General features: G+C 44.2%; 1 protein-coding gene across 1 annotated transcript in view; it reads left to right on the top strand.

Annotated features, from left to right (window-relative positions):
- The first annotated feature begins 7,056 nt into the window (after nucleotides 1-7,056).
- Nucleotides 7,057-27,287, top strand: part of LOC121874172 (GATA zinc finger domain-containing protein 14-like) — a 65,098-nt gene continuing 44,867 nt past the window's right edge. Inside the window, exons 1-4 of the mRNA XM_042378159.1 lie at nucleotides 7,057-7,155; nucleotides 14,385-14,491; nucleotides 18,344-18,623; nucleotides 18,798-19,085. Of these exons, the coding sequence (XP_042234093.1) occupies nucleotides 7,057-7,155; nucleotides 14,385-14,491; nucleotides 18,344-18,623; nucleotides 18,798-19,085 (774 nt within the window). The remainder of the gene's footprint in view (nucleotides 7,156-14,384; nucleotides 14,492-18,343; nucleotides 18,624-18,797; nucleotides 19,086-27,287) is intronic.

Raw genomic sequence — 27,287 nt, 5'->3', positions numbered from 1 at the left:
GGAATTTTTTGTGAGTTAATTTATCGTGGTGTACATTAGCTCAGGAGATAGCCGTGCGTGTAACGCGCCTCGCTGGGCGTGTGGGTGTACCACTACCTGGGTTTATATGTATGTGGGCGTGTGTAAACATACATACGAGTACAAGATTGTGTGTGCACGATGTGAGCACTTGAGTGTATATGTACATTAAAATGTACGAGTGTTTGCGTAAATGGTAATGTATTACTGCACACCTCTGAGCTTCTGTTGACTTGTGGACATGGCAAATGCATATGGGCGTGTGTCTGTATGACATCTACAAACGAGCGTGTCTAAATGACATAGACATATGAACCTATGTGTACACGACAATTAAAGTTCCACTTGGTTGCTCGTGTGTGTGTGGGAGAGGGGGGGTTCACAGGTACGTATGACCGTCTGTGTACATACATGTGAGTAAATAGCTACTAGTGTGTAACGTGACAGGAGTGTACAGAGATGAATGTACACATGGATGCGATTATACATAGTCTCGTGTGTACACAAATGTAAGTGTGCATGAGTACAGTGTCAATATTTACCAAGGGGAGTTATTACACGACCAAGTGTAGAGTAGTGTGTACGAACGTGTATATGTAAACAATTGTCTACAAGTACACAAAGGTGGACATGTTTGTACACATACAACACAGGTACGGACACGTATGGTGAATATATGAACGTTTATAACATAATGGTACTTTCCATAACATCTCTAGTAAATTGGTACACATCTGAACACATATTGTACACATTACAGTACACTGTATAGGGTGTACAGGGCGCAGGAAGCGTACAATGCATATTTGGACAAGTACAGTACAGGTCTGGACAAGTAAGGTACGGGTTCCCTTCTACAAGTTCACGTATCAACAAATCCATAATGATCTTGCAACAGGGCGAAGAGTGTGGGTAGGGAGAGATAAGGCAGGTCAGCCCCGGGATAAGTTAGGTCACGGTAAATATGGCAGAATTCCACAGTCATAATCCGGCTGAGGAAATTAGCCCATGACTCTTTAATTTCCTTCAGAGATGCTCATCGAGAATTAATAACCAGGTGGAGCATTACTGGTCGTTTGTGTTGGCCTCAGCGGTGTTCGGCTGCCCACCTGCTGACGCCCGACCAAGAAAAATTAATTTTGTATTTTTTTTTTATTCATCAAAAGACGTATCCGGTGAAAGTTGTACGAAAATAAACGGAAAAAAATCTTTGCATAAAAAATCTTTCAATTTATTTTTGCATAGTATTATATTTTTTATAGCGAAAAGTAATTTTGAAATATATTGCTAAATCCTGTATTGGATGATATCCTTTTTCACGAAAGTTAATATGCATGCATATACAGTACGTTTCAGAATATATATACAATATATATATATATATATATATATATATATATATATATATATATATATATATATATATATACACTGTGCGTATGTACACGCGCACACAAGCACACACACAGGCACCAGACCTTTAATATTCGCGTTAAAGATCTGGCCGGGGTGAGTTTTAGCTCCACCCAACAGGAATGTTGGACCAAGTACAGACTCTACTCCCAAACTGCCTCTGGTGCTCTAACTCTTCAGCTTCCTCTAATACTTTATATACAGTACGACTAAAACTACATTTTTTACTTTGTAACTCTAACAACTACCTCTTGTAATTTACAAACTAAAATACTGTAACTCTAACTTGAAAAATAAAACACATAACTACTTCTATCACTTTAAACACAGCTCTTTATTTAAGTCAACCAAGAGAGCTACTCACTCTATTAGTTGTTGCAAATCGCCTTCCATTTCAAGTCAAAAGAAAACAAAAAAACACGACACATTATGCATCCTCATCACTTTACATCTTCTTGTCACTTATACAAAGACAAATGAGCATAGCGTGGAGAGTTGTGGGTAATGGAGTATTGCGTTGCATCTATTATCAACACCGGATGGGATCGCGCGTTGTGTATATGTGCCTCATTTTGCACCTTCTTGCATTTCACGTCAACACAAAAGAGTATGGTGCATTGTCTGCGTCTTGGAGTAGTTTATAGTCCCTCGTATCTCCCGTCGAAACAAAAGACCATCGCGCAGAAGGTTCGGAATAAGTAAAACACCTCACTTCCTCTCACGGCAAAACAAAAGAGTATCGCGCAGAGAGGATTCACGATTAAGTAAATATATCACTTCCCTTACAGGGAAACAAAAGAGCATCGCACACAGGGTTCAGGATAAGAAAAAGGATTTCGATGCTTCTCGTCCTGACAAGGATTCAGGATGCCGATAAGTAAATAGTTCACAGCTTTTTCACAAACATCACAAAGAATTCCTTCCTATTTTTCCACAACCTAGCTGAGATTTTCCAAGCTTTTTCTCACAACATCGCGCAAAGGATTGTGGATAATTATTTCACTGTCGCTCACACTGGGAAGAGGAGAACATCGCACAGCGGGTTGTGGGTAGTGAGGGATGGGCGGCAGTACAGGATCCAATATTACTAAATCGCGACCCTGTGGAGGTGGGCGGGGCTTGTGGTGAGTCACTCTGACGTCATCACGCCCACAGCCACTCACCTGCCAGCTTATACCCAAGGGCTACAGGGTTGTGATAATACGATTACTGGGCTACTGAATTAGGGCTACTAAGACTACAATACTAGAACTGCCAGGACTAAAGTATTAAGGGTTACAATACTAGACAAACAGGTTAACAATACTAGGATTACACTAAGACTAATAGAACAACAACAACAACAACAACAAACAAACAACCACCACCACAACAAAAACAACAATTAAAATCATCACAACAACAACATATGCACAACAAACCTCCTACAACACCTAAACAGTTAACAAACACTTTTACAACACATTGAAACACAAAACGATATTACCACTACAACCACACAACAACGACCCCCCTACGTCTCTACTCGAAAACCACCACTATTTGAAAATACCACGACCACAACCACCACAATCTGACAACACTACCAACACTACCTACCACCATCTACGAAACCACCAACCACTACCACCATCTGACAACCACCACCACTACGACTATCTAACAATACGACCATCACTACTTACCACCACCATCTGAGAACCACCACCACCACCATCTAACCACAACCACCACCATCTGAGAACCACCACCACCACCATCTAACCACAACCACCACCATCTGGGAAGAAAAAAAACCCACGCCACAATGAGGACTACCACAACACTTACAGTAATACAAACCACGACAAACCAGCTACCTCGCCCACCAGCCGACCGCATTATAACACCATAAACTACTATAATACTGCTATAACCTTCCTGATGCGGGGTATAACAGGCCGGCCAGAATGCATCAACGAATTACATACACTCTTCGGTACAGTCCATTATCACCGCATCCCCTTCCACGTTTAACCCCGTTTTCTTTTTCCGTTCTTCCTCTTACTATTTTCTTTATTGATTTTTTTTTTGCTTATTTTTTTTAATTAGTTTTTCTTTCTTTGTTCCTCTTATTTTTTTTTTTAATTATTTTGTATTTTTTTTTTTGCTTAGTTTTTGTTTGAATTATTTTTAATTAATTTTTACGTTTTTTTTTCCTTTTTGCTTTTCCATCTCGGTGTTTTTTTTATTTATTTTTTTTCGTTTTCTTGTTTTTTTTTCAACTCTTTCGTATAGTTGTTAATTCCGCCTCTGTTTTTGTTTGTACTTTTCTCCGATTCTTTTGTTTTTCTTTTCGTTGTTTCTATTTTTTTCTCTTCTTCATCTCGCGCGTGTTTTAATTACTCCTTTGTTTACTGTTTACCCCGAGTGTTGTTTTTTTTTTACCACCTTCTCCTCCTCTTCCACTTACTCCTCTACCTCCTTCTCTTCCACCTTTACCTCCACCACTATCACCTTACTCCTTCTCCTCTTCCACTACCACCACCACCACCTGCTCTACCTTCTCCACCTCTTCCTATTTACTTCACCAGTTATAATTTTTCTCGTCTTGTTGTTAATTCTCATGTTTAATTCATCTTTTTCATGAATATTCTTTTTCGCGTTTTTCTCTATTTTTGTTATTTCTTAAGTTCTCAATTTTATTTTCTGATTGTTCACCTTTTGTTTTTGTTTTTTTTAGTTTTTCCCAGTTTTATCTTATCTCTTGTTGTTGTTATTTTATTGATTTTGTTTTTGTTCTCTCCATTATTCTATTTGTACTTAATCTCTCTCTCTCTCTCTCTCTCTCTCTCTCTCTTTATCAACATGTTGCAAGGCGGCGGTTTACCTACTTTACCCAACTTGTTTCCTCACATCAATCTTGTTCTCATTAAAATCTCTCAAGTTTTGCTTTACGATATTACAAGACTGCAACACTGAGACCCTCATTATAACCCCATCCCAAGAGAAAGTTCACTGAGCCTAACCTAACCTAACCCCATCCCAAGAGAAAGTTCACTGAGCCTAGCCTAACCTAACCCCATCCCAAGAGAAAGTTCACTGAGCCTAACCTAACCTAACCCCATCCCAAGAGAAAGTTAACCTAACCTAACCCCATCCCAAAAGAAAGTTCACTAAACTTAACCTAACCTAACCCAACGAGGTACTGAACGAGTTAATTGTTCGTTTCACAGTTTTACCAGAATGTTTATGGATTATACGCAACCTGACACCAGAACGTTTAGGGATTGTATGACACCTGACACCAGAACGTTTAGGGATTGTATGACACCTGACACCAGAATGTTTAGGTGTGACTGTATGACACATTTTACAGGCGAATTATCGTGGTAACAAGTTCGTTCTATCTCTGAATATTCATGACATTTAGTGTACCAGGGGGCCATTGGCACTTCCCCCTCACTCTCCTCATGCCTGGCACTTTCCCCTCACTCTCACGCCTGGTACTTTCTCTTTATGCCTGGTAATTTCCTTCATTCTCATGCCTGGTAATTTCCCTCATTCTCATGCCTGGTACTTTCTCCTCACTCTCACGCCTGGTACTTTCTCTTTATGCCTGGTACTTTCCCCTCTCATGCCTGACACTTTCCCTTCACTCTCCTCATGTACGGTACTTTCCCCTCACTTACATTGGATCACTTTCCCTGAACTTTAATTAAACGTGGCTCACTTTCTTCATCATTTTCCTGTTAACTGTAAACGACATAAGATATTTTTGTCTTCATTTAGAAAAAAAACTTAAACTTATTTCACAAAACTTTCCTCATTTTCTCAACATTTTCCTGGAAACAAATATTATTATTATTTTTCACTTTCATCGCGTCATTTACACTTACAAGTAAATAGTGAACATAACTCATTTTCACTATATCTGTTATATTTTCACTGGACAATTTTTCCGCACTTTCTCTTAACGGCAAAAGTGTGTATGGATAAGAGAGAGAGAGAGAGAGAGAGAGAGAGAGAGAGAGAGAGATGTTCTCAGCGTCAGGGCCGGGCGTAGTGACCCCAGGTGCACAGGTCGACCCCGAGCCTCCACAATGAGGGTCAAAATTAGCTGGCTGGTCCACCACCTTCCCCAGACTAATTGGACCAGCTGCCGCAGCGTCTCTGGGGCAGTAGAGGAGTTGGGGGTGGTGGGGGAAGGAGGGGGTAGTGGGGGAAGGAGGGGGTGGTGGAGGAAAGGGGGGTGGAAGGGGGAAAAGGGGGGTAAGGGGGGTGGAAGGGGGGTGGTGCTTTATGACATTTCCTTCCCCAGTTTGAAATAATAATAATAATAATAATAATAATAATAATAATAATAATAATAATTGATCAAGTCATTTGTCCTGATGTTATAGCTGATCTAACAACTTGTCCTACCGTGACGTCACAGCTGGTTTAATCACCAGCCCTTGGGTTTTCTCTTGAACATTACAAAACAAAACCCCGGATGTTACAGAAGATCAAATAAAAATATGAAAAATCCTGATTTTCACTTATATGTGAAAGCAAAATTTTTTTCTCGATCGCTACAAAAAAAAAAATAATTCAATTTTTTCCTCAGTCACAACAGGAAATGAATCCCAGGGAAAATAATGGAGCGGTGTCTGTTGTAGCCGAGTAAGTCAGCTAAAGTGAAGTGTCAAACTATTTTAAGTGTAAATACGAAGAATCAAACTACTTTTAAATCAAGGGTGTAAACAGGGGGTCTGGGTGAGTGTAGGCAGGAGTCTTATACTAGGGTGAGAGTTAAGGAGCTTTATACACACTTATAAGCCTCTCAAAAAGCTTAATAAAATCGCAGCTTAATAATGTTCATGGCCCTTGAAACCCTATATTAACCCAATTCAAGACATTACTAGAAGGTAATCGTTGAGAAGGTCTCCCCCGCCCCCAACGTAACCTTAACAAGCGAAAAACTTTACAACGGAAGCTCAAAAGTAGTCGTACAGCTGCGGTGTACACACACACACACACACACACACACACACACACACACAATGAGGTGAAGAAGAAAGAGAGCCTTTGGACTAACTTTTCAACCGTAACACAAAGCCTAGTAACAAATGTAAACCTGCCTTGCCTACCCCCGAGGTAAATCATCAAGAGGCTCAGCAGCTCGTCCTTGGAGACCCCTTACATGGACCTCGTGTTAACTTAGCAGGTACCTGAGAGGAACCCCGAGACCCTGGTTTAAGAAGAACACAAATTTCTTACTTCAAGGCTTTAACTCTCAAAATAGGTCTTTAAAAAGGGATCACTCAATCTATTTTCTTTTTGCTATATGAATAAAAAAAAAGAGCGTATGATTTCCCTGACAATTGGCAACCTAGACCCCTAAGGGACCAGGGGCAGAACACAATAGAGTTCCTATATCGCTCAAGGGCTGTACAGGGGCTCTTGAAGGTACAAAAAATCTCCACTAAAAGACCCATAAAGCTCTCTCTTTGACCCACTGAGCCCCATTGTTCACTCATTAGTCGCCTCTACTAACCCTACTTAGTCAGGGAGAGTCGTTGATTCTTCTTAGTGACTCCGTGAATTAATTTGTCGAGTCAATGAAGTTATTTTTGAGTTGGATGAGTGTTTTCTGTGGCACTCATGGGACCTTCTGGTCAATCGGAGAGTTCTCATCGTTCAACAAGGTCCTTAAGTCAGTTGAACTCTCTTGTTGAACTCATGGACCCTACCAATGAAGCAGTGAGTTTTTTGTCGTTAATTAATTCTGTTGTTGATGAAACAATGAGTTTGGTTAGGTCAGCGAGTCCTTTTCGGTTAAATATTTGTCTAACCAGTGAGTATATTTCACCTAAATAAATCTTGTTGACAAAATGAGTTCCGTCGAGTAGGTGAACTGAGATGGCCTTCCACTATACCCCACACACCTAGCTACATCACCACCTGGGAATCCTTTTAAGGTTCTCTATGCAAATTCCGGAGGACTTCGTGACGCCTTTCATCTCCTCACCTGCCTTTTCTCCTCCGCTTCCTCCTCCTTCAATAACCCCTCCCTCCCACTGCTCGTCTCTTCATCCCTTCCAAGCTCCCCAGTAAGGTCTCTCTCTCTCTCCTCCCCATAATAACCCATCACCTGTCCCTTCTCCCCTCCTTGTAATCTCTCCCTCATCTCCCCCCTCGTAAGCTTCTCACCTTCCACCCCTCACCCCCCCCCTTAAAGGACCAGACCGGTTTCTCCCTCACCCCTTCACACGACTAGACTAATCTCCCCCTTCACCCTCACCCCCTCCCCCTCCTTCACAGGGCCAGACGAGCCTCCGCCCTGGCCCCGGGTTGGCGAGGGCACGTGGGCGGGGACACACTCATACCCTGCTGGGCCACACTGCTATACCCTAACCTGCTGCCCACCAGTCCTTCAGCTCTCTCCCACTCTCTCTTCTCTCTCCTCCTCTCCTCCCTCGCATTACCTCTCGCTGTCGGTGATGCTAAGCGCCTGTTCCATTGACCCCCCCCCTTACTCTCTCATGTCAGGTTAAGTTAAGATCACGTTAGGTTAGATTAGGTTAAACTAGGGTCAAGTTAGGTCAAGTCAGGTCAGGTCAGGTTATGTTAGATTATCCAAAATGACCAGATCCGACCTAACTTAACCTAACCTAACCTGACCTGACCTCACTGTTTATCTACGATGAAGGGCACTCACCTTAACCCAATGTCGGCAAAGTGGCTGAAGCAAGTAATTTACCAGTCACTGAGAAATAACTAACCGGGACTATTTATATATTTTCTGGGGTGGAGGAGGAGGAGGAGGAGGAGGAGCATCTCGTAACCCAGGTCGAGTCAAGTTCAGTGGTGTAACTATCCCCCTCTCTCTCTCTCTCTCTCTCTCTCTCTCTCTCTCTCTCTCTCTCTCTCTCTTTTTCTCTCTCCCTCATACATATATCCAGCTGACGTACAGAAGAAAGTGTGTGTGTGTGTGTGTGTGTGTGTGTGTGTGTGTGTGTGTGTGTGTGTGTGTGTGTGTGTGTGTGTGTGTCGTGCTTCACCATACTCCAGGCCACTATTAGGAAGTAGTCGACAAAACAAAGAAATTTCCGGGGCCAGTGACGCGGGCTCAATGAATGCTATTTGCATGTATATGATATGCAAATGATGTCACTGTGGCCCCATATTTAACTAGTGGCACTATTTCCTCATCCTTCCGCCTGATCCCCCTTCCCCTTTATCCTCCACCTGCTACCCCCCTCTGATCTTCCCCTGATCCTCCTTCCCCCCTGATCCCCTCCTTCCCCCTCTGATCCTTTCCTTCCCCGTGATCCTCCGCCCGCTACTCTCCCTGATCTTTTTTCCCCTTGATCCTCCGCCTGCTATTCCTCTCTGATCTTCCCCTGATCCCCTCCTCATCTCGTCCTTCCCCTTCTGATCTCTCCCTATCTTCCCTTGATTCTCTCCCCCTAGTCCCCTCCCTCATCTTCCCCTTGACTCTTCTCCCTGATCCACCCCTTGATCCTCTCATTATTCTCCCTGCTATCTCTCAATGTCCCCCCTTACTCTCCCTCCTCGTCTCCCTCTTCCTGTTTTCTTACATCCTTCTCCCTCTCCTTCCTCTTCCTTGTCTACTCCGGACCTTCTAATATCTTTTTTCTTATTCCTCCTCCTCCTCCCTTCTTCCTCCTCTTTCCCTTCTAAGGTTTTGTTCTTCCCCTTCCTCCTCCTCCCCATTCTTCTTCCATATACCTCGAAATATCTGTCAAATTCGTCTCTTTCTATCCACCAAATTTATTTCCTCCTCCTGCCCTATCTTCTTCTTCTCCCTCCTATCATCCTTCTCTTCCTCCTCCTATCTCTCAATATCTCATTCTCTCTCTCTCTCTCTCTCTCCCTATCTCCCCAAAATCTCCCACTTCCCACTTTGTAATCCTAGACCATCCCTCTCCCTCTCCTCTCTCCCTCTCTCCCTCTCCCTCTCCTCTCTCCCTCTCCCTCTCCCACTATTACTCCTTGTCTACCAGGGGAGATAACAGACCAGTCTGCCACACCACCACAACACACCCACCTGAAGAAACTCAAACACACGGGGAAAATAACACCAAGGCGGAGAGAAGGAGAAATACAATGCTGTGTGGTAATGCTATAAGAAAATGCTGCAACACAAATGAAATACAAAGGTTAAGAAAATCTACGAAGGTAACAAAACACTAAAACAACATTATAGCAACATTACAGCAACACTACGGCAACACTGAATTAGGAAAACAATTCAACAAAACACTGTAAAAATAACCACCAAAAGCAAATCAAAGAACAACAAAGAGTAAAATAAAAGCAATAAAGACAATCCTTGATAACGTATAACACAGCAACACAAACAAAGGAAAAAACAAACAAGAACACAATAAAAGATAAACTAAACAAACATGAAAAAAACATCAAAATAAACAATAGAGAAATTAAGCAAACAACAGAAAAACAAAAAACAGAGAAATTAAGCAAACAACATAAGATAGTCCAGCGCTATTAAGTAACTCAATTCCACCACATGTAAGGTCAAACAACAAACAACTGTAAATCCCTCCCTAACAGCGATGAAACAAAGAAACAAACACAATCTTCCATCAAAACAAATAATAGGTAATAAAACAAAGGAGACAAGGAAATACAAAGACAAGCAACAAATAAAAATACATTTTTTTCCGGAATACTGAAGTAACAGGAATATTCCAGCTTCAACTGAGTACTGGTGTATCAGGAATGGAACTCAGTACTGGTGTATCAGGAATGGAATTGAGTACTGGTGTATCAGGAATGGAACTGAGTACTGGTGTATTGGGATTCGAACCAGCATCGACGTAACAGAGACTCACCCTAGCACCAGTTGATCAGGATTCGAACCCAACAGCGGCGTTCATGCTGGAGGTTCGAACTACAGTACAAAGGAGGATTAGAGGGAGTAGATGAGGAAGAGGAGACGAATAAGAAGACGAGGATGAGAGGGAGGAGGAGAAGAAGAAGAGGGAGGAGGAGGAGGAGGAGGAAAAGAGGAGAAGGACATTTTGGTGACGAAGACGAGAGACGAGAGAACAAAGCTCATCCTCGGCTGGCGGACGACGACACACAGCACTCGTCCACAAAGCGACTCAAACGACGACAACAAAGGTGGACCGAGAAATGATTTAATGCACAACAAAACACAAACACAGCCCAGCAATCTAGTAATGGAACTTTAAATAAAACATAAAACAAAAGTGCTCGATTAGAAAGAAAAACAAAATAAACGAAAATAAAAAAGTTTGTGTTAAAAAGATAATAAAAAAGGTTATTTAAAAGAAAATCTAGAAAAGGTTAAATGACAAGAATATAAAAAGGGATGAGATATAAAATAGAATTAAAAAAGGGGTACATAGATGAGAAAAAAAAGGTTACATAAAAATTAAAAATAAATAAATAGAAGTAAAAAAATGAGAAATAAAATAAATATGACAAAAATAAATAAAAGAATGAGGAAAGGTGATTAATTTCCAGGAATAATAAGAAAAGTAATTTAGAATTTTATATATATAAGTAAATATATATAGAGACACACACACACACACACACACACACACACACACACACACACACACACACACACACACACACACACACACACACACACACACACAAACAAACAGAGAGTGAGAAAATATGAATAATTTCCCCCCCCAAAAAAATGAAATGAAAGAAAAATAAAAAATTGCCCCATGTTGTCCGAAGATCTCACATCGTCGGCCATGTCGGTGATGATGGTTCCTTATGGTGAAGTGTTTGTCTCTTATTATCATCTTCTGTGCCTCTTCCCTCTACGTTACCTCTCTCTTCTCTTCCCTCTCTCTATTTTAGTTACCATCCTCCCCACTTTCTCCCTATTTCCTATTCCCTCTCTCATTTCTTCCCCTCTTCACTTTGTTAGTTCTCTCTTCTTCGCCTCTTCCCACTTATGTTAGTTCCCCCTTCTTCCCTCTTCATTCTCCTAGTTCCCCCTTCTCCTCCTCTTCACTGTTACCTTCCTTCCTTCTTTCCTCTCTCTCTTCCCCTCTTCACTATACTAGTTTCCCCCATTTCTCCTCTTTGTTAGTTCCCTCTTCTTCCCCTTCCTTCCCCTCTTCCCGCTCTCCATATTCCCCTTCCTCCCCCTCCCCATTTGTAGCACTTAAAACACCCTGCACTACCTATCACTATTGCTACACATACACTCTCTCTCTCTCTCTCTCTCTCTCTCTCTCTCTCTCTCTCTCTCTCTCTCTCCTTTATCCCTCTCTTTTACTCTAAACGTTCTTTCATTCTCTCTATCTCTCTTAACTTTCCTTTCACTTTTCTATTTCCATTTTCTGTTTTCTCAATTTTCTCTCTCTCCCCTTCTCTCTCTCTCTCTTTTTCGCTTACTCTTTCTCAATCACTCTCTCTTTTTTCTCTCTTTCTCTCCAAATCACTCACTTTGTGTCTTTCCCTCTCTCACTCTCTTTCTCTTCCTCTCTCCTAATCTCCCACTGTTTCTCACCCTATCTCCCAACCTCTCACTCTCTCCCAATATCTCACTGTTTCTCACCCTCTCTCTTTCTCACTCACTCTCTCTCACACTCATCCCTTCACCACCTGCTCTCCCAGTATATTGCGTCGTTTTGTTTATAGTTGAGTGCCGTGACACACTGTCCCCTCCCTCACCTCTCTCTCTCTCTCTCTCTCTCTCTTTCACTAGTCTGTCTCTTTCTCTATCTCTCACCCATCCCTGACCTCTCTCTCTCTCTCTCTCTCTCTCTCTCTCTCTCTCTCTCTCTCTCTCTCTCTCTCTCTCTCTCTCTCTCTCCCTAAAGGGGGTATCCAATGACGAGTCCGGGTATTATCCCTCACGCCCTGCACCTCTGTTATCCTGCCGCCCTTATTCTATACCACACGCATACATACATACATACATACATACATACATACATACATACATACATACATACGCGTACACAGATACTTAAAGGTTCACTTATAAACATGTGTGAAGAAACATGTTTAATATACACGTATACACATATAAATGGTTTATGTATGAGGTGTATGAATGTTTAGTGGTACATGTACGTAATAATGGTTGTATATACATGCAGTATACACATATAAAAACACACAAACAAAAAACAAACACCTCCACACACACAACCCCCATAAAACAAATAATCCATTTATACACACATGCAAACAAACACTTTCCTCACACACAAACAATACCCCAAAACAAACAACTCTTTCCATATAGATTATCACGCAAACAACGCATTTATCATAACACAAACAAACATGGACCTTCATACATATACACAAACACCTCACCCCATACACAAACATTCCACCTCATACACGAACACCTCACCCCATACACAAATATTCCACCTCATACACGAACACCTCACCCCATACACAAACATTCCACCTCATACACGAACACCTCACCCCATACACAAACATTCCACCTCATACACGAACACCTCACCCCATACACAAACACCCCCACCTTATACACGAACACCACACCCCAATACACAAACACTCCACTTCATACACAAACACCCCCCACCTTATACACAAACACCACACCCCATGCCTGACACCACCCCAATGCACAAACACCACTTCATACTAAACACCCCACCCTATACAAACACCCACACTTTATTTTCTATACACACCTATGCACAAACACACCACACCCCAATACACAAGCACAAGCACTCCCTTGGGCAAACAACACACAGAGACAAAATTTTAGTCCCCGACACTATAAGCGCTGTTGTCGTATATTGTCCTTCAGGCAACTTCTCCCTCCACCCATACACCCATGCTGAGGGGGTGGTAAAATGGGGAAGGGAATTTAGTGAATAGTAAATGGGGAAAAGGTATTAATGGTAAAATGGGGAAGGGTGAAAAGCAATAGTAAAATGGGGGGTGGTAATAGTAAATGGGGTGAAGGGTAGTAATGGTAAATGGGGGAAGGGGTAGTAATGGTAAATGGAAGGAGCCAATGTAATGGTAAATAGAGAGAGGGTAGTAATGACAAATGGGTGGTAGGAGGTAAATGAGGACGATGTTAAATGGGGGTGTTAAGTGATAGTGATGAGCAACTAGTGGGTGGTGGTGGTAACTGGTGGTGGTGAGGTGGCTAGCTAGCGGGTGGTGGTGGTGGCTCAGTGGTGGTGAGTGGTAACTGGTGGTAGTTAATTGGGTGGTGGAATAATAGTTATGTAAATAAGGAGTGGTGAAGTGAGTGGAAACTCTCCTTCATTACAGACACTTTTGTCACTTGCAACCTCCTCCTCCTTCTCCTCTTCCCTTTCCTCTCTCCTGACCCTCTCCACCACTCCCTCCCCCCTCTCTCAACCTCCTTCCCTCTCCACCCATCCCCTCCCCCTCTCTCCACCCATTCCTCCCTCTCCCAGCATCCCCCTCTCTCAACAACCCCTTCCTCTCTCTCAACCTCCTTCCCCTCCTCCTCCTCCTTTACCCCTCTCCTTCTCCTCAGCCCCCCCCCCACCTTTCCCTTTAAACCTACTCCTGAAAAAAATGGGTAGAGCTCGGCCGGGGTGTGCGGACCAACATTAACTGTGACTGGTGGATAATGAACATAGCTCCCCAAGTTTATATAGGTCACCCCTGCCAACCTGATAAGAGAGAGAGAGCGCTAAGAGACAGTGATATACTCTAGTGATCCACCCACCCACCGGCAGTTTTAAAGGGACAGGTGGACGGTTTTAAAGGGAAAGGTGGACGGTTTTAAAGGGACAGGAGGACGGTTTTAAAGGGACGGGTGATCTTCTTGTGGAAGCCATTGAGATCTCCACTAAATTTCGTATGATCACACTAAGTCACAGGTCACCCTAGGTCACAGGTCACCCTAGGTCACAGGTCACACTAAGTCCAGGTCATACTTGGTCACAGGTCACACTTGGTCACAGGTCACACTAGATCCAGGCCACACTTGGTCACAGGTCACACTTGGTCCAGGTCACACTTGGTCCAGGTCACACTTGGTCCAGGTCACACTAGATCCAGGTCACACCAGGTCAAAATGGAGGGTGATCTGTACATGAACATAACAACTATGGTACTGGCTCACTCTACTACCGCTGCCGTCTAGTGAGCCACATTATGGGTCTAGCATTAACAGCTAAGTCAGCTGAGTGCGCTAAAGCTGGTAATAATCCGGGCGAGGCATGAGCTTGGAGGGGTGATAGTGATTCTGTCATGGAATTTGAAGGAGGTGAAGATGGTGAAAATGGCAGGAGGAGTGAGTGTGGAGGGGCGATACTGTCATGGAATTTGAAGGCGCTGAGGAAGGTGATAGCTTGTGAGAGGCGCGAGTCTTGGGTGATATTTTTTGTAAGGCGTTAAAACTGGCGGTAATTCGAGGTGTCTGGAGCGATATTGAGTTTTAAAGTCTCAAGCTGGTGATAATGAGAGACTTGAGTATAGTGTGGTGATATTGTCATAGACCGTGGAGGTGTCAGAGGAGGTGTGATGGGGGGGAGGGAGTGGAGGCGGTGTGTACACGCTGTGTCAGCTCGGAGTTGTACAGGAGAAAAGCCTGTTGATCACGCCTCCACCACTTGGCTGCGTTGACACCAACGTTGCCGCACCAACCACGCTCCCTCCCTCTCCTCACTCTTGCTCTCTCTCTCACCCTCCCTCTCTTACTCTCCCTTGGGATGGGGAGGGAGGAGTGGCGGCGCTCCCTCCTCCCTCACACGAATATCAACAGGCAATTCTTCTACCTGGGGGAGGCGTCGGCCACAACACAGAGGCAAACGTCCTTGTGTGATAAAACCGACAAGTGCGGTTTAAACTTCCCGTTTGATTACACGGCGGAGCAGCGTGAGAAAAGTACCCGATCAATACACGGGCGGCCAGTGCGCGGGCGTCGCCTGCTGGTAGTGGTGGTGGTGTGGTGGAGGGGGATTGTAATGGCGATGGTGTAGTGGTGATGGAGGGGTAGGGGTGGTTGTTGTTATGGTATGGGTAGTAGTGAGGGTGGTGAGAGTGGTGTGTTCTAAGGGTGGTAGTGATGGTGTCGTCATGGTCTGGTTATGGTATAGGTAGTGGTAGTAGTGAGACCAGTAGTAGTCGTAGTAATGATGGTGGTAGTAGTAGTAGTAGTAATGATGGTGGTAGTAGTAGTAGTAGTAATGATGGTGGTAGTGGTAGTAGTAGCGATGGTGGTAGTGGTAGTAGTAGTTATGGCATGAAACTAAAGATATCAATGATGGTTGTGGTAGTGGTTGTACACGAGCGAGAGCAATACCTAATACGCCAGAGGCTGAACTGTATGGTAGTAAAGCCGTAGTAGCATGGCACTATAGGCATACAGGTCAAGCGTTACCATTGCTACTCTGCTACCTAGAGAGGACGTACCAGCACGACAGTACCAAGTTAAGTTATGGTACCAGACCTCGGGACAATGTACACCACATTGGTATGTGATCAGGGAGGTTAACAACCATTGGGTTTGTTTACAATTTAGATGGGTGACCGAGTTTCCAAAGAAAACAATGCTGGTCTTAAGGGGTGACTCGCCAAGACGGTCTGGGTCACCGAGGCGTGCCGTGACCCACTCCCCGACAGTGTGTGTGTGTGAGGACGCTTCTAGCACTGGATTAAAGCGACTGAGCATTTATCTATCTTATTTATGATACCAGGGGTGTGGTAGGAGGTAGCAGCGTGGTAGTAGCTGTGGTGTGGGGGGGTACCGGTACCTCCAAAAGTGGTATTGTGGTGGTAGGCGTGGAGGGAGAGAGTATGATGACAGTAATTAGGTCTCGTATAGCAAAGTTGGGGTGGGTGGAGGGGTGTGGCTGAAGCACCTAATTGTAGTGTTGATGGGTGTGGTGGTGGTGTGATGAAGGTGTGGTGGTGGTGTGATGAAGGAGTGGTGGTGGTGTGATGAAGGTGTGGTGGTGGTGTGGTGAAGGTGTGGTGGTGGTGTGGTGGGGTGTGGTGGTGGTGTGATGAGGTGTGGTGGTGGTGTGATGAAGGTGGTGGTGGTGTGATGAAGGTGTGGTGGTGGTGTGGTGAAGGTGTGGTGGTGGTGTGATGAAGGTGTGGTGGTGGTGTGGTGAAGGTGTGGTGGTGGTGTGTGAAGGTGTGGTTGTGTGGTGGTGGTGGTGAAGGTGTGGTGGTGTGTGGTGAAGGTGTGGTTGTGTGGTGTGGTGGTGTGGTGAAGGTGTGGTGGTGCTGGTGTGGTGGTGGCGTCGGTGATGTGGCGGCAGTGTGATGGTGTGGTGGTTTGATAGTAAGGTGTGGCGTGCTGATGTGGCAGTGCAGTAGTGTAGTGTTGTTGTTGTGAATATGGTGTGGTGGTGGTGGTGGTGTGGCAGTGTGATGGTGTGTGGTGGTGTGGTGGTGTGGTGGTGTGTGTGTGGTGGTGTGTGGTGTGGTGGTGGTGGTGTGGTGGTGTGGTGGTGTGGTGTGTGTGGTGTGTGGTGGTGTGGTGTGGTGGTGTGGTGTGTGTGGTGTGTGTGGTGTGGTGGTGTGTGGTGGTGTGGTGGTGTGGTAGTGTGGTGTGGTGTGGCAGTGGTGGTGGTGTGGTGGTGTGGTGGTGGGTGTGGTGGTGTGGGTGTGGTGTGGTGTGTGGTGTGGTGGTGTGGTGGGTGTGGTGGTGTGGTGTGTGGTGGTGTGGTGTGTGGTGTGGTGGTGTGTGGTGGTGTGGTGGTGTGGTGTGGTGTGGTGTGGTGTGTGGTGGTGTGGTGTGGTGGTGTGGTGGTGTGGTGGTGTGGTGGTGTGGTGTGTGTGGTGGTGTGGTGGTTGTGGTGATGTGGTGGTGTGGTGATGTGGTGGTGTGGTGATGTGGTGGTGTGGTAGTGTGGTGGTGTGGTAGTGTGGTGGTGTGGTGGACGTTGGATACTGGGAGCAAATGTTAGCCTGGAAGCCATAATTTAGCTCCGGTGTTGGTTTGGTAAATATTGTGTGATGGATTATTTTTCCCTGTCCGGTATGGTGCCAGTATGGTGGTAATATGGTGCTACCGTGGTTCTATTATGGTGCCGGTATGGTGTTATTATGGTGCTGGTATGGTGTTATTATGGTGCTGGTATGGTGTTATTATGGTGCCGGTATGGTGTTATTATGGATCTGGTATTGTGATATCATGGTGCCGGTATGGTGCTAATAGCGCTGTCGTGTTGCTATTATGGTGCTAGTTACGGTGTCAGTAGTACAGTTGTAGTAACTGTAATGGTGTTAATGGTGATGGGTAATAATGATGATGGCGATGTGGATAGTGATGATGGTGAAGATAGTGATGATGGTGCAGTGATAATGATGTCCACAATATTTGTCATGGCATCAGTAATGGTGACATGAATGACAATGGTGATAATGATGGTAATACAGTGACCAAGATGGTGACGCTGGCAGTGATGATGATGGTGACAAGAATGGTGACGAGGATAGTAAGGAAGTGATCAGAAAGGGGGTGAGGAAGGTGGAGGAGGATGGTGAGGAGGCTGGTGAAGATGATGGTGAAGATGATGGTGAAGAGGAAGGTGAGGATGGTGAAGATGAGGTGAGGAGGATGGTGAGGAGGAAGGTGGGGATTGTTAAGGAGGAAGGTGAGAATGGTGAGGAGGATGGTGAGGAGGAAGGTGAGTATGGTGAGGAGGATGGTGAGGATGGTGAAGATGAGGTGAGGAGGATGGTGAGGAGGAAGGTGGGGATTGTTAAGGAGGAAGGTGAGAATGGTGAGGAGGATGGTGAGGAGGAAGGTGAGTATGGTGAGGAGGATGGTGAGGATGGTGAGAGGGCCAGCAGCTCCCGGGAGGATGAACACATTCCTAACGTCGCCAGAATGACAAAGCCAAACTAGGATGCTGGAAATCGAGGCTGAAGCAATTTACAAGAAAATCCTGTGTTGGTGAAGGAGGTGGCGCACCAGCAGGAGCACCAGTCACCAGCAGGAGCACCAGTCACCAGCAGGAGCACCAGTCACCAGCAAGAGTACCAGTCACCAGCAGGAGCACCAGTCACCAGCAGGAGCACCAGTTACAGGCAGGAGGTCACCAGCAGAGTTACCAGGAGGATCACTAGGAGCACCAGGAGCACCAGTCACCAGCAGCCAGGAGGGTCACCAGTCACCAGTGGAGGAGCAGGGCACTAGTTACCAGTCCACACCAGGCAGGAGCACCAGTCACCAGCAAGTACCAGTCAGGAGCACCAGTTACCAGGAGGATCACTAGTTACCAGCAGGAGCACCAGTTACCAGGAGGATCACTAGTTACCAGGAGGAGCAGTTACCAGGAGGCACCAGTCACACCAGTCACCAGCAGGAGCACCAGTCACCCAGTCAGGAGCACCAGGAGGATCACCAGTGTCACTAGTACCAGCAGGAGCACCAGTCCAGGAGGAGCACAGTCACCAGGAGGATCACTAGTTACCAGGAGGAGCACCAGTCACCAGGAGGATCACTAGTTCCCAGGAGGAGCACCAGTCACCAGCAGGAGCACCAGTCACCAGCAGGAGCACCAGTCACCAGGAGGAGCACCAGTCACCAGCAGGAGCACCAGTCACCAGGAGGAGCACCAGTCACCAGCAGGAGCACCAGTCACCAGCAGGAGCACCAGTCACCAGCAGGAGGTCACCAGCAAGAGTACCAGTCACCAGCAGGAGTACCAGTCACCAGCAGGAGCACCAGTTACCAGGAGGAGCACCAATCACCAAGTTACCAGTCACCAAGAGAAGCACCAAAGAGGAATCACACAAACTTATCACAACATACGGGCAGAACATCTCTCTCTCTCTCTCTCTCTCTCTCTCTCTCTCTCTCGACCTGGGACAACACGCAGCGTCAGATCAACATAATCAGCTGGTCTCTGGGGGAGGGTAATGATAGTGAGAGGGATGGAGGTGAAAATAGATGAGAGGGATGGAGGTGGTGAGAGGAGGTCATAAGGGTGAGAGGAGAGTGTTGTCGGTATGTATCGCAAGAACACACACACACACACACACACACACACACACACACACACACACACACACACACACACACACACCGCTCTCAAATTACCTGCTGTGCTACTGAGAGAGAGAGAGAGAGAGAGAGAGAGAGAGAGCAGTGTCCGCTAATGAGATGGATAGGAAGATGGAGAGGGAGAAATAAAGATGGAGGGATATAAAGAAAGGAGAGGGAGGAAAAAAAGTGTATAGGGAAGGGGTGGACACGGATGATGGAATGAGGAAAATCAGGATGAGAGGAGAGAGAGATGGAATGGAGGGGAGAAATTTGTGAGCATCTGCCATCGATTTGTACCTGGTAGAGTCCCTGGAGGCTGGATCAACAGGCCTCCTCCTTCTCCGCCTCCTCCTCTTCTTCCTCCGTCACCACCAACTTCCTCCTCTTCTTCTTCCTCCTCCTCCGCCGCCTTGTACTCCTACGCCTTCTCTTCTTCTACCTCCACCTACTTTTCTTTCTACTTCCTCCCCTCCTCCTCTTATATCTTCTCACCTCCTCCCCTTCTACATTCTTCTCCTCCTTCCCCTCACCTACCCCCTCCTCTTCCTCCCCCCAACACCCTCCAGCATTCCCTCTCTCTCTCTCTCTCTCTCTCCTGTCATATCTAGGACTCCCCTTAACCTACCATACGCCATATACAAGAGTCACCCGAGTCAGCTGAGTCACCTGGAGCTATATCCATGACTCATTAACCTGTACTAATTAATAACTCACCTTTACAAATTAACTTTGCCTCTTTATCCCATCTGAGAGAGTAACACCGAGTCGGGGGGAAGAGGAGGAGGGGGAAGAGGAGGAGGACGAGGGGGATGAAGGGGAAGAGGAGGAGGAGGAGAGGAGGAGGAGGAGGAGTAACTATCCTAACGAAGGAGTCTTTATTTTGTATCTAAAGTCCATTAGCGTTTCAGTCTTTTCTCCCTTTGTAGGGTGGAGGGAGGGGGTAGAGGGAGGTGTTGAGGGGGAAGGGATGAGGGGTAGGGGGGTAAGAGAGGTCATAGGTATGGAGGTGGAAAGAGGCTGGGAAGGTCATTCGTGTGTGTGTGTGTGTGTGTGTGTGTGTGTGTGTGTGTCCTTCCTCTACACACAGAGGGAAAAAATAATGGAAAACTACCAAAGACTTCCGGCCCTCCCTCTCTCTCCCTAGGTGTCAACTCCCCCTCCTTCCCTCTCTCTCCCTAGGTGTAAACTCCCTCTCCTTCCCTCTCTCTCCCTAGGTGTCAACTCCCCCTCCTTCCCTCTCTCTCCCTAGGTGTAAATTCATCCTTGTTCTTCCCTCTCACTTCATGTACCACAGATCAATTTCCTCCCTATACACTCTGTTGTTCCTGGGAAAGACAACGGGGGTGAGAGAGAGAGAGAAGAGAAAGATAAAGAGAGAGAAAAGAGAGAAACAGCGAAAGAGAGAGAGAAAAAGATACAAAAATATAGAGATACAAAAACATCCAGTAGGAACACAAAACACGTCTCTCCTAGGGAAAAAAAACAAAAAAACACCAGCACTATAGTTTACACAGAGACTGGTGACACGTCCCACGACACCCTAAACTATGTTGTTCTTCCTGGGATAAAAAAAAATTGTAACACGATGACAGGGCTTCGATAACCTCCCATCAGTGTATGTAAGAATTTTCAGGTGTTAAATACGGGTTTTTGAGGGGAGAGCAGAGGGTGAAGGTCAAGGGTGATATGGGAGAGGAGAGGTCAAGGATGAGGGGATGAGGTGAGGTCAAGGATGAGGGGGGAGGGGCAGGAGTGGTCAAGGATGAAGGGATAGGGAAGGTCAAGGATTACATGTGAGGGGAGAGAGGAGGTGAAGGGGGAGGGGAAACAGAAGGCAATACAATATTTATCAGAAAATACATGAAAGATACATAGAATAGGAAGGGTGAGAGGTGAGGGATAGAGGGGTGAGGGGAGTGAGAGGTGAGGGGTAGAGGGGTGATGGGTAGAGAGGTGAGGGGGTAAGGGGTAGAGAGGTGAGGGGTGGGGTGAGAGGTGAGGTGAGGTGAGAGGTGAGGGATAGAGGGGTGAGGGGAGTGAGAGGTGAGGGGTAGAGGGGTGATGGGTAGAGAGGTGAGGGGGTAAGGGGTAGAGAGGTGAGGGGAGTGAGGAGTCTTAAGGGTGAGGGGAGTGAGGGGTCTTATAAGGGTGAGGGGAGTGAGGGGAGTGAGGGGTATCGAAAGAGGAAGGGAAAAAAGTAGGTCAGAAGAAGAGGGGAAAAAGTAGGTCAAACAAGGTCCCCTTCCCTTATAGCGACACCGTACCGAAACAGTCAGTGAGTGAGTGAGTGAGTGAGTGAGTGAGCGAGTGAGTGAGTAAACGAGCGAGTGAGTGAACCAGGTAATATACACACATGGGCTACACGCCATCACAGTCCATTACGACTCAGTAATTTTCATCCAAACAAATTAATCCGTTTACTAATTATTTTTTCTACAAATATATATGTATGTATGTATGTATGTATGTATGCATGTATGTATGTATGTATGTATGTATGTGAACCTAATTGGATGTTTCCACGGACTCACTACGTTTATTTATCAATTTGAGTTGAGTTAAATTAGGTTTATTTCTAAGCATAGTTACCATTAACGTGAAAAGGTCAGGTCAGGTTAGGTCAGGTCAGGTTAGGTCAGGTCAGGTTTAATTTCTATATTAATTTTCCATTATCATCAAAAACACAGGTTATATTAGGTTAGGTTAGGTCAAGTTTATTCTTATATTCAGTTGCCAGTTTCGTCAAAAGGTTATCGTTATTTTTTACAGCAGCAGCTATCGTAATACAGTGATGGTGGGCAGAGGACATTACCAAACTCTCTCTCCCTAATTAAGTGACATAGGCAGTCAAGCTCCTTCATTATAAACAGCTTTCCAAGAGGCGGGAAATTTTGCTGTATATAATTGTGATTGGAGAGACGACGACACACACACACACACACACACACACACACACACACACACACACACACACACACCATGCCAGCCACCTAACACAACACACTTTTAGTTCTCCTTATACTGTATTTGTCATCATAACAATAACACAAGAACAAATAAACCCGTTCTTTATCATCCAACCTTAACTTAGTATAGCTATGTCAACATTATTTCATGTCTCTATTTATATATCTGGTTTCAACACTACATAGAAAACACCCAAAAATAAATGGTTTCTATTTTGTTTTCCAATCGTCTATATTTTCAAGAGAGTAGTATTCTATTCTATATAAATCAGAGAACATATACAAGAATCTATATATTTTTTCCCATATATCACGGGTTTATATTTTAACTGAGCATTTAATCTTTCTCTCTTCACGTTCTCTCTCTCTCTATTTACGTTCTCTCTCTCTCTCTCTTCACGTTCTCTCCAATATTTATCTCCTAATCAAACGCATATCCAAGACCACCAAACGAACAAAGAAATACAATGACATCAACAAATAAAACATATAAAAAAACAAATAAAAATGGGAATAAACGATAAAAAAGGGGGTAATTAAAGAGGGAAATAAATACAACGAGAAGGAAAAATAATATATTAAAAATAGCAGGTGGGTTGTAGTGAAGCACCTGTGTGAGATAATTAGCCTGACATAAAGCTCCCCACCTGCCTGTGTCACCTGGGGAGTGTAATTAAGGTAAATATTCGCCTGCCAGGAAATTGTGTACAGTGTGGAGGGGTTTTGTCACAGATGAGAGAGAGAGAGAGAGAGAGAGAGAGAGAGCGAGAGAGAGCGAGAGCGAGAGAGAGAGAGAGAGAGAGAGAGCGAGAGCGAGAGCGAGAGAGAGAGAGAGAGAGATTACAAATATACAAAAATAAATAAAAGTTCCCACACACACACACACACACACACACACACACACACACACACACACACACACACACCAAGTCATACAGGGTCGGTAACTACAACGCAATTTTTCTGGATTTCAAAGTTATGGAGCAATAAGTCAATGGCCGCCAACTGGGTGTAAACTGGCCCAGGTTTTGGCGTAAATCGGTCAGTTGGTTTATGAGGCAGAACCAGTCACGGGAAGCTGAGTTTGGGCGGGGCTGAGGGAGAGAGGGAGAGAGGGAGGAGAGGGAGAGACTACACAAACCCCGCGGCGATGAGGCCATGGTTGGCGCGGATTGATCTTTGTAGATGATGACGTCAGCTCGTATGCCCAGTATTAGTAGGCCGGGTTAACAGGTCAGGTCAGGCCAGGCCAGGCTGTGGTCGGGCTGTGGCCAGATCAGGTCAGCTCGGCCGCCGGGTCGGGTCAGTCGGGCCGGGTCGGGTCAGGCCAGGTCGGGCCAGGCCGGCCGGGTCAGTCAGTCGGGCCGGGTTGGGCTTTTGCCGGAAAGCTACGTTAAGTTAGGTTAGGCTAGATTAGGTTAGGTGGGGTTATGTTAGGTTAGGTAAGGAGTTGATTATATAACGTGTATATCATCAAAAGGACGGACGGACTGACAGACGGATGGACTGACTGACTGAGACTAACTGACTAACTCCCTATCCCATAAGGAGGAGAACCAAGAGAATAAAAAAAAACATAAAATTACAAATAAAAACAAAGACAAACTAAAAACAAACAAATAAACCTAGATAAAAAATTTCATTATTTGTTTCTTTTTTTTCTCCGATACGAATAAATCTTTCAGAGTCAAACACAACTTCGTAATTATCATGTCGCTTAAATTATCACTTTGACCTTTCAAGCGGCGACCACAGCCCTCACCACCGTAGCCCTCACTACAGTAGGCCTCACCACAGTAGCCCTCACCACAGTAGCCCTCACCACAGTAGCCTTTCACCACAGTAGCCCTCACCACAGTAGCCCTCACCACAGTAGCCCTCACCACAGTAGCCCTCACCACAGTAGCCCTCACCACAGTAGCCCTCACCACAGTAGCCCTCACCACAGTAGCCCTCATCACAGTAGCCCTCATCACTTGTTAATGGGTGAGGTGTGTGGCCAGAGTCGTGTGTAAAATATAACATAAAATAACTTAAACATGAAAAAAGAAAATAAAGGAAAAAAATGAAAAAAACAGGAAAAAAGGAAAAAAAGGAATAACAAGAAAAAACGAAAAAAAAACAAAAAACAAGAAACAAGGAAAAATTAAAAAACAGGAAAAGGAAAAAAACAGGAAAAAAGTAAAACACGGAAAATAAAGGAAAAAACAGGAAAAAAGGAAAACACAGAAATAAAGAAAAGAGGGAAAATAGAAGAAAAAAAATGGGAAAAATGAAAAGAAGACATTCCAAAAGTTACTCCACGAAATTTGTTTTATTGTCAGACTTAAAGAGACAATGTTTTTTTTTTTACTCAAACTGAATAAACTAGTGGATTAATTTCTCATGTTTCCTCTTGCATTTTATTGTTGTGTTTTTATTATCCATAACGTCAATTATGTCGCGGTTTATTGGTCTAGTGTTTTCTTGTTATTTCTTCAATTATCATGTAGGTAATTGTTTTTTTTAGTAGATTAACGATGATACAGGCAGTTGAAGCCACACACACACACACACAGTATATATCCATCAACATTCGGCTCTGTGCCCTTTAAACCCTTTGCCAGCCTGCCACCTTTCCTCAGCTGACGGAGAAGGAGGGAAGGAGTGGCCCTGTCTGCTAATTACATAAGCAGAGACTTCCAGGCTCTCAGTACAGCATAATAAACAAATATGATCACCTGAATTTTAGACAACCCAGCTTATTTTACCTAAAGATTAAGCTAACCTAACCTACCCAACCCTAACCTAACCTAACCTAACCTACCCAACCCTAACCTAACCTAACCAACCTTAACGTTCTCAAACTTACCCTAACCCAATCTATCCTACCCTAACCTACCCAACCCTACCCTAACCTACCCAAACCTACCCAAACCTACCCTAACCACAGGTATCATTAGGGTGATTAATCTTCAGGTCACCCAATAAATAACTTTGGAAAATTAATGACCACAAAATTCTCAACCCACATCGTCGTCTCAAAAGGTATCGTAGTGAGATAAGGGAGATAACGAGACAAGGGAGATAATGAGATAAGGGAGATAATGAGATTAGGGAGATAACGAGACAAGGGAGATAATGAGATAAGGGAGATAATGATACAAGGGAGATAATGATACAAGGGAGATAATGAGATAAGGGAGATAATGAGATAAGGGAGATAATGAGATAAGGGAAATAATGAGACAAAGGAGATAATGAGATAAGGGAGATAATGAGATAAAAGAGATGTACCTAAGAGAGACAGGTACTCACCAAGTTTACTCGAGGTGACCTTATATATGCTGCCAGTTCTCTCTCAGTTCTCCTTCATATGGAAACTGTAAGGAAAAATACATGTATACATTATTAGACTGAATACATTTTAATACATAGAATATATTTAATGCAGATAATACGTTTTAATACAAAATTACTGTATAACGAGTACTTAGTATGACTTGTTTTTCATATACAATTTTTAATATGACAAAACGAACAAAATTCTCGAAGTTGTATTTTTATTATTGTTGTTGTTGTTGTTCCACCGTTACACAACACCCCTCCCTACAGCTCCTCTCTCTCCCTTACCCCCCTTCCCCCTAGTCCCCCCTTCTCTCTCTCTCGTTCTCTCTTCTCTCCTCTCCCTTGCCCCTTTCCCATCCCACCCTCACCTCTTCTCCTCCCCACCCCTCCCCTACCTCACCCTGACCACCACACTTCAATAACCCTTTAAAAGCCAAACAACAGGCAGCTGAGTGGTCAATTAACACGACAACACAATACAAACGGCGGCTCACTAATACACGGAGGCTAAACCTACCTTACTCTAACCTAACCTAACTTACCTGTAACCTAGCCTAACCTCCCCATACCTAACCCAACCCTAACCTACCTTAACAAAACCTAACCTAACCTACCTCTAACAAAAGCTAACTCTCTCTCTCACCTAACCTACCTTTACAGAACCTCACCTGCCCTTAACTAAGCTACCCCTAAGGTAACCTAACCTAACCAACCTTAACCCACAGTATCAATAAACAACATTGCCTAACACACACACACACACACACACACACACACACACACACACACACACACACCATTACGACTGACTTATAAAACATAACTTATTCGCCTGTTTACAGAATTTGTTAATTAGCTCTGAATGGCTAGTTTTAAGTGGGGGTTTAATAGGTCAGTTAGGTGTTTAGGAGAGAGACGTAGGAGTGACAAGAGAGGTTACCGTCAGTGTAGTGTGTGTTTATGTTTGGGTAATGAGTCAAAAAGTGGCTTTGTTTTGTTAATCTCTGCGTCAACTGAGAACAACAAAGTCTTCAGAGGTAAGTTGGGGATTAATAACAACAACAACAATAACAAAACAACGATAATAATAATAATAATAATAATAATAATAATAATAATAATAATAATAAGATAATAATAATAAGATAATAATAATAAGATAATAATAATAATAATAATAATAATAATAATAATAATAATAATAATAATAATAATAATAATAATAAAACAACAATAATAACAACTAATTACAACAACGATAATAATAATAATAATAATAATAATAATAATAATAATAATAATAATAATAATAATAACAATATTTAGTTTAACAATCATCGTCAGCGTCATCAAACAGATTAAACCAACAGAAAGGTTTATAAAATATTCCCTCAGTTTCACCATCCACTAAGTTAATACTCAACTATTCATACATTCCCAACAATCTCTTACTAAGCTTTGTGACCACCACGTGAAGTGTTCCCAAATATTTTCGTCTCTCTCTCGTTGTGGTAAAACTCTCCGGTAGAAAACTGAACGATTTCACTTACACGCGTGGGTGGTGG

This window comes from Homarus americanus, unplaced genomic scaffold, assembly GCF_018991925.1.
Source record: "Homarus americanus isolate GMGI-L3 unplaced genomic scaffold, GMGI_Hamer_2.0 scaffold49667, whole genome shotgun sequence".
NCBI classification, from domain to species: domain Eukaryota; kingdom Metazoa; phylum Arthropoda; class Malacostraca; order Decapoda; family Nephropidae; genus Homarus; species Homarus americanus.
Note: the sequence above shows the minus strand (reverse complement) of the source record. Positions and strands in the feature narration are given on the sequence as shown.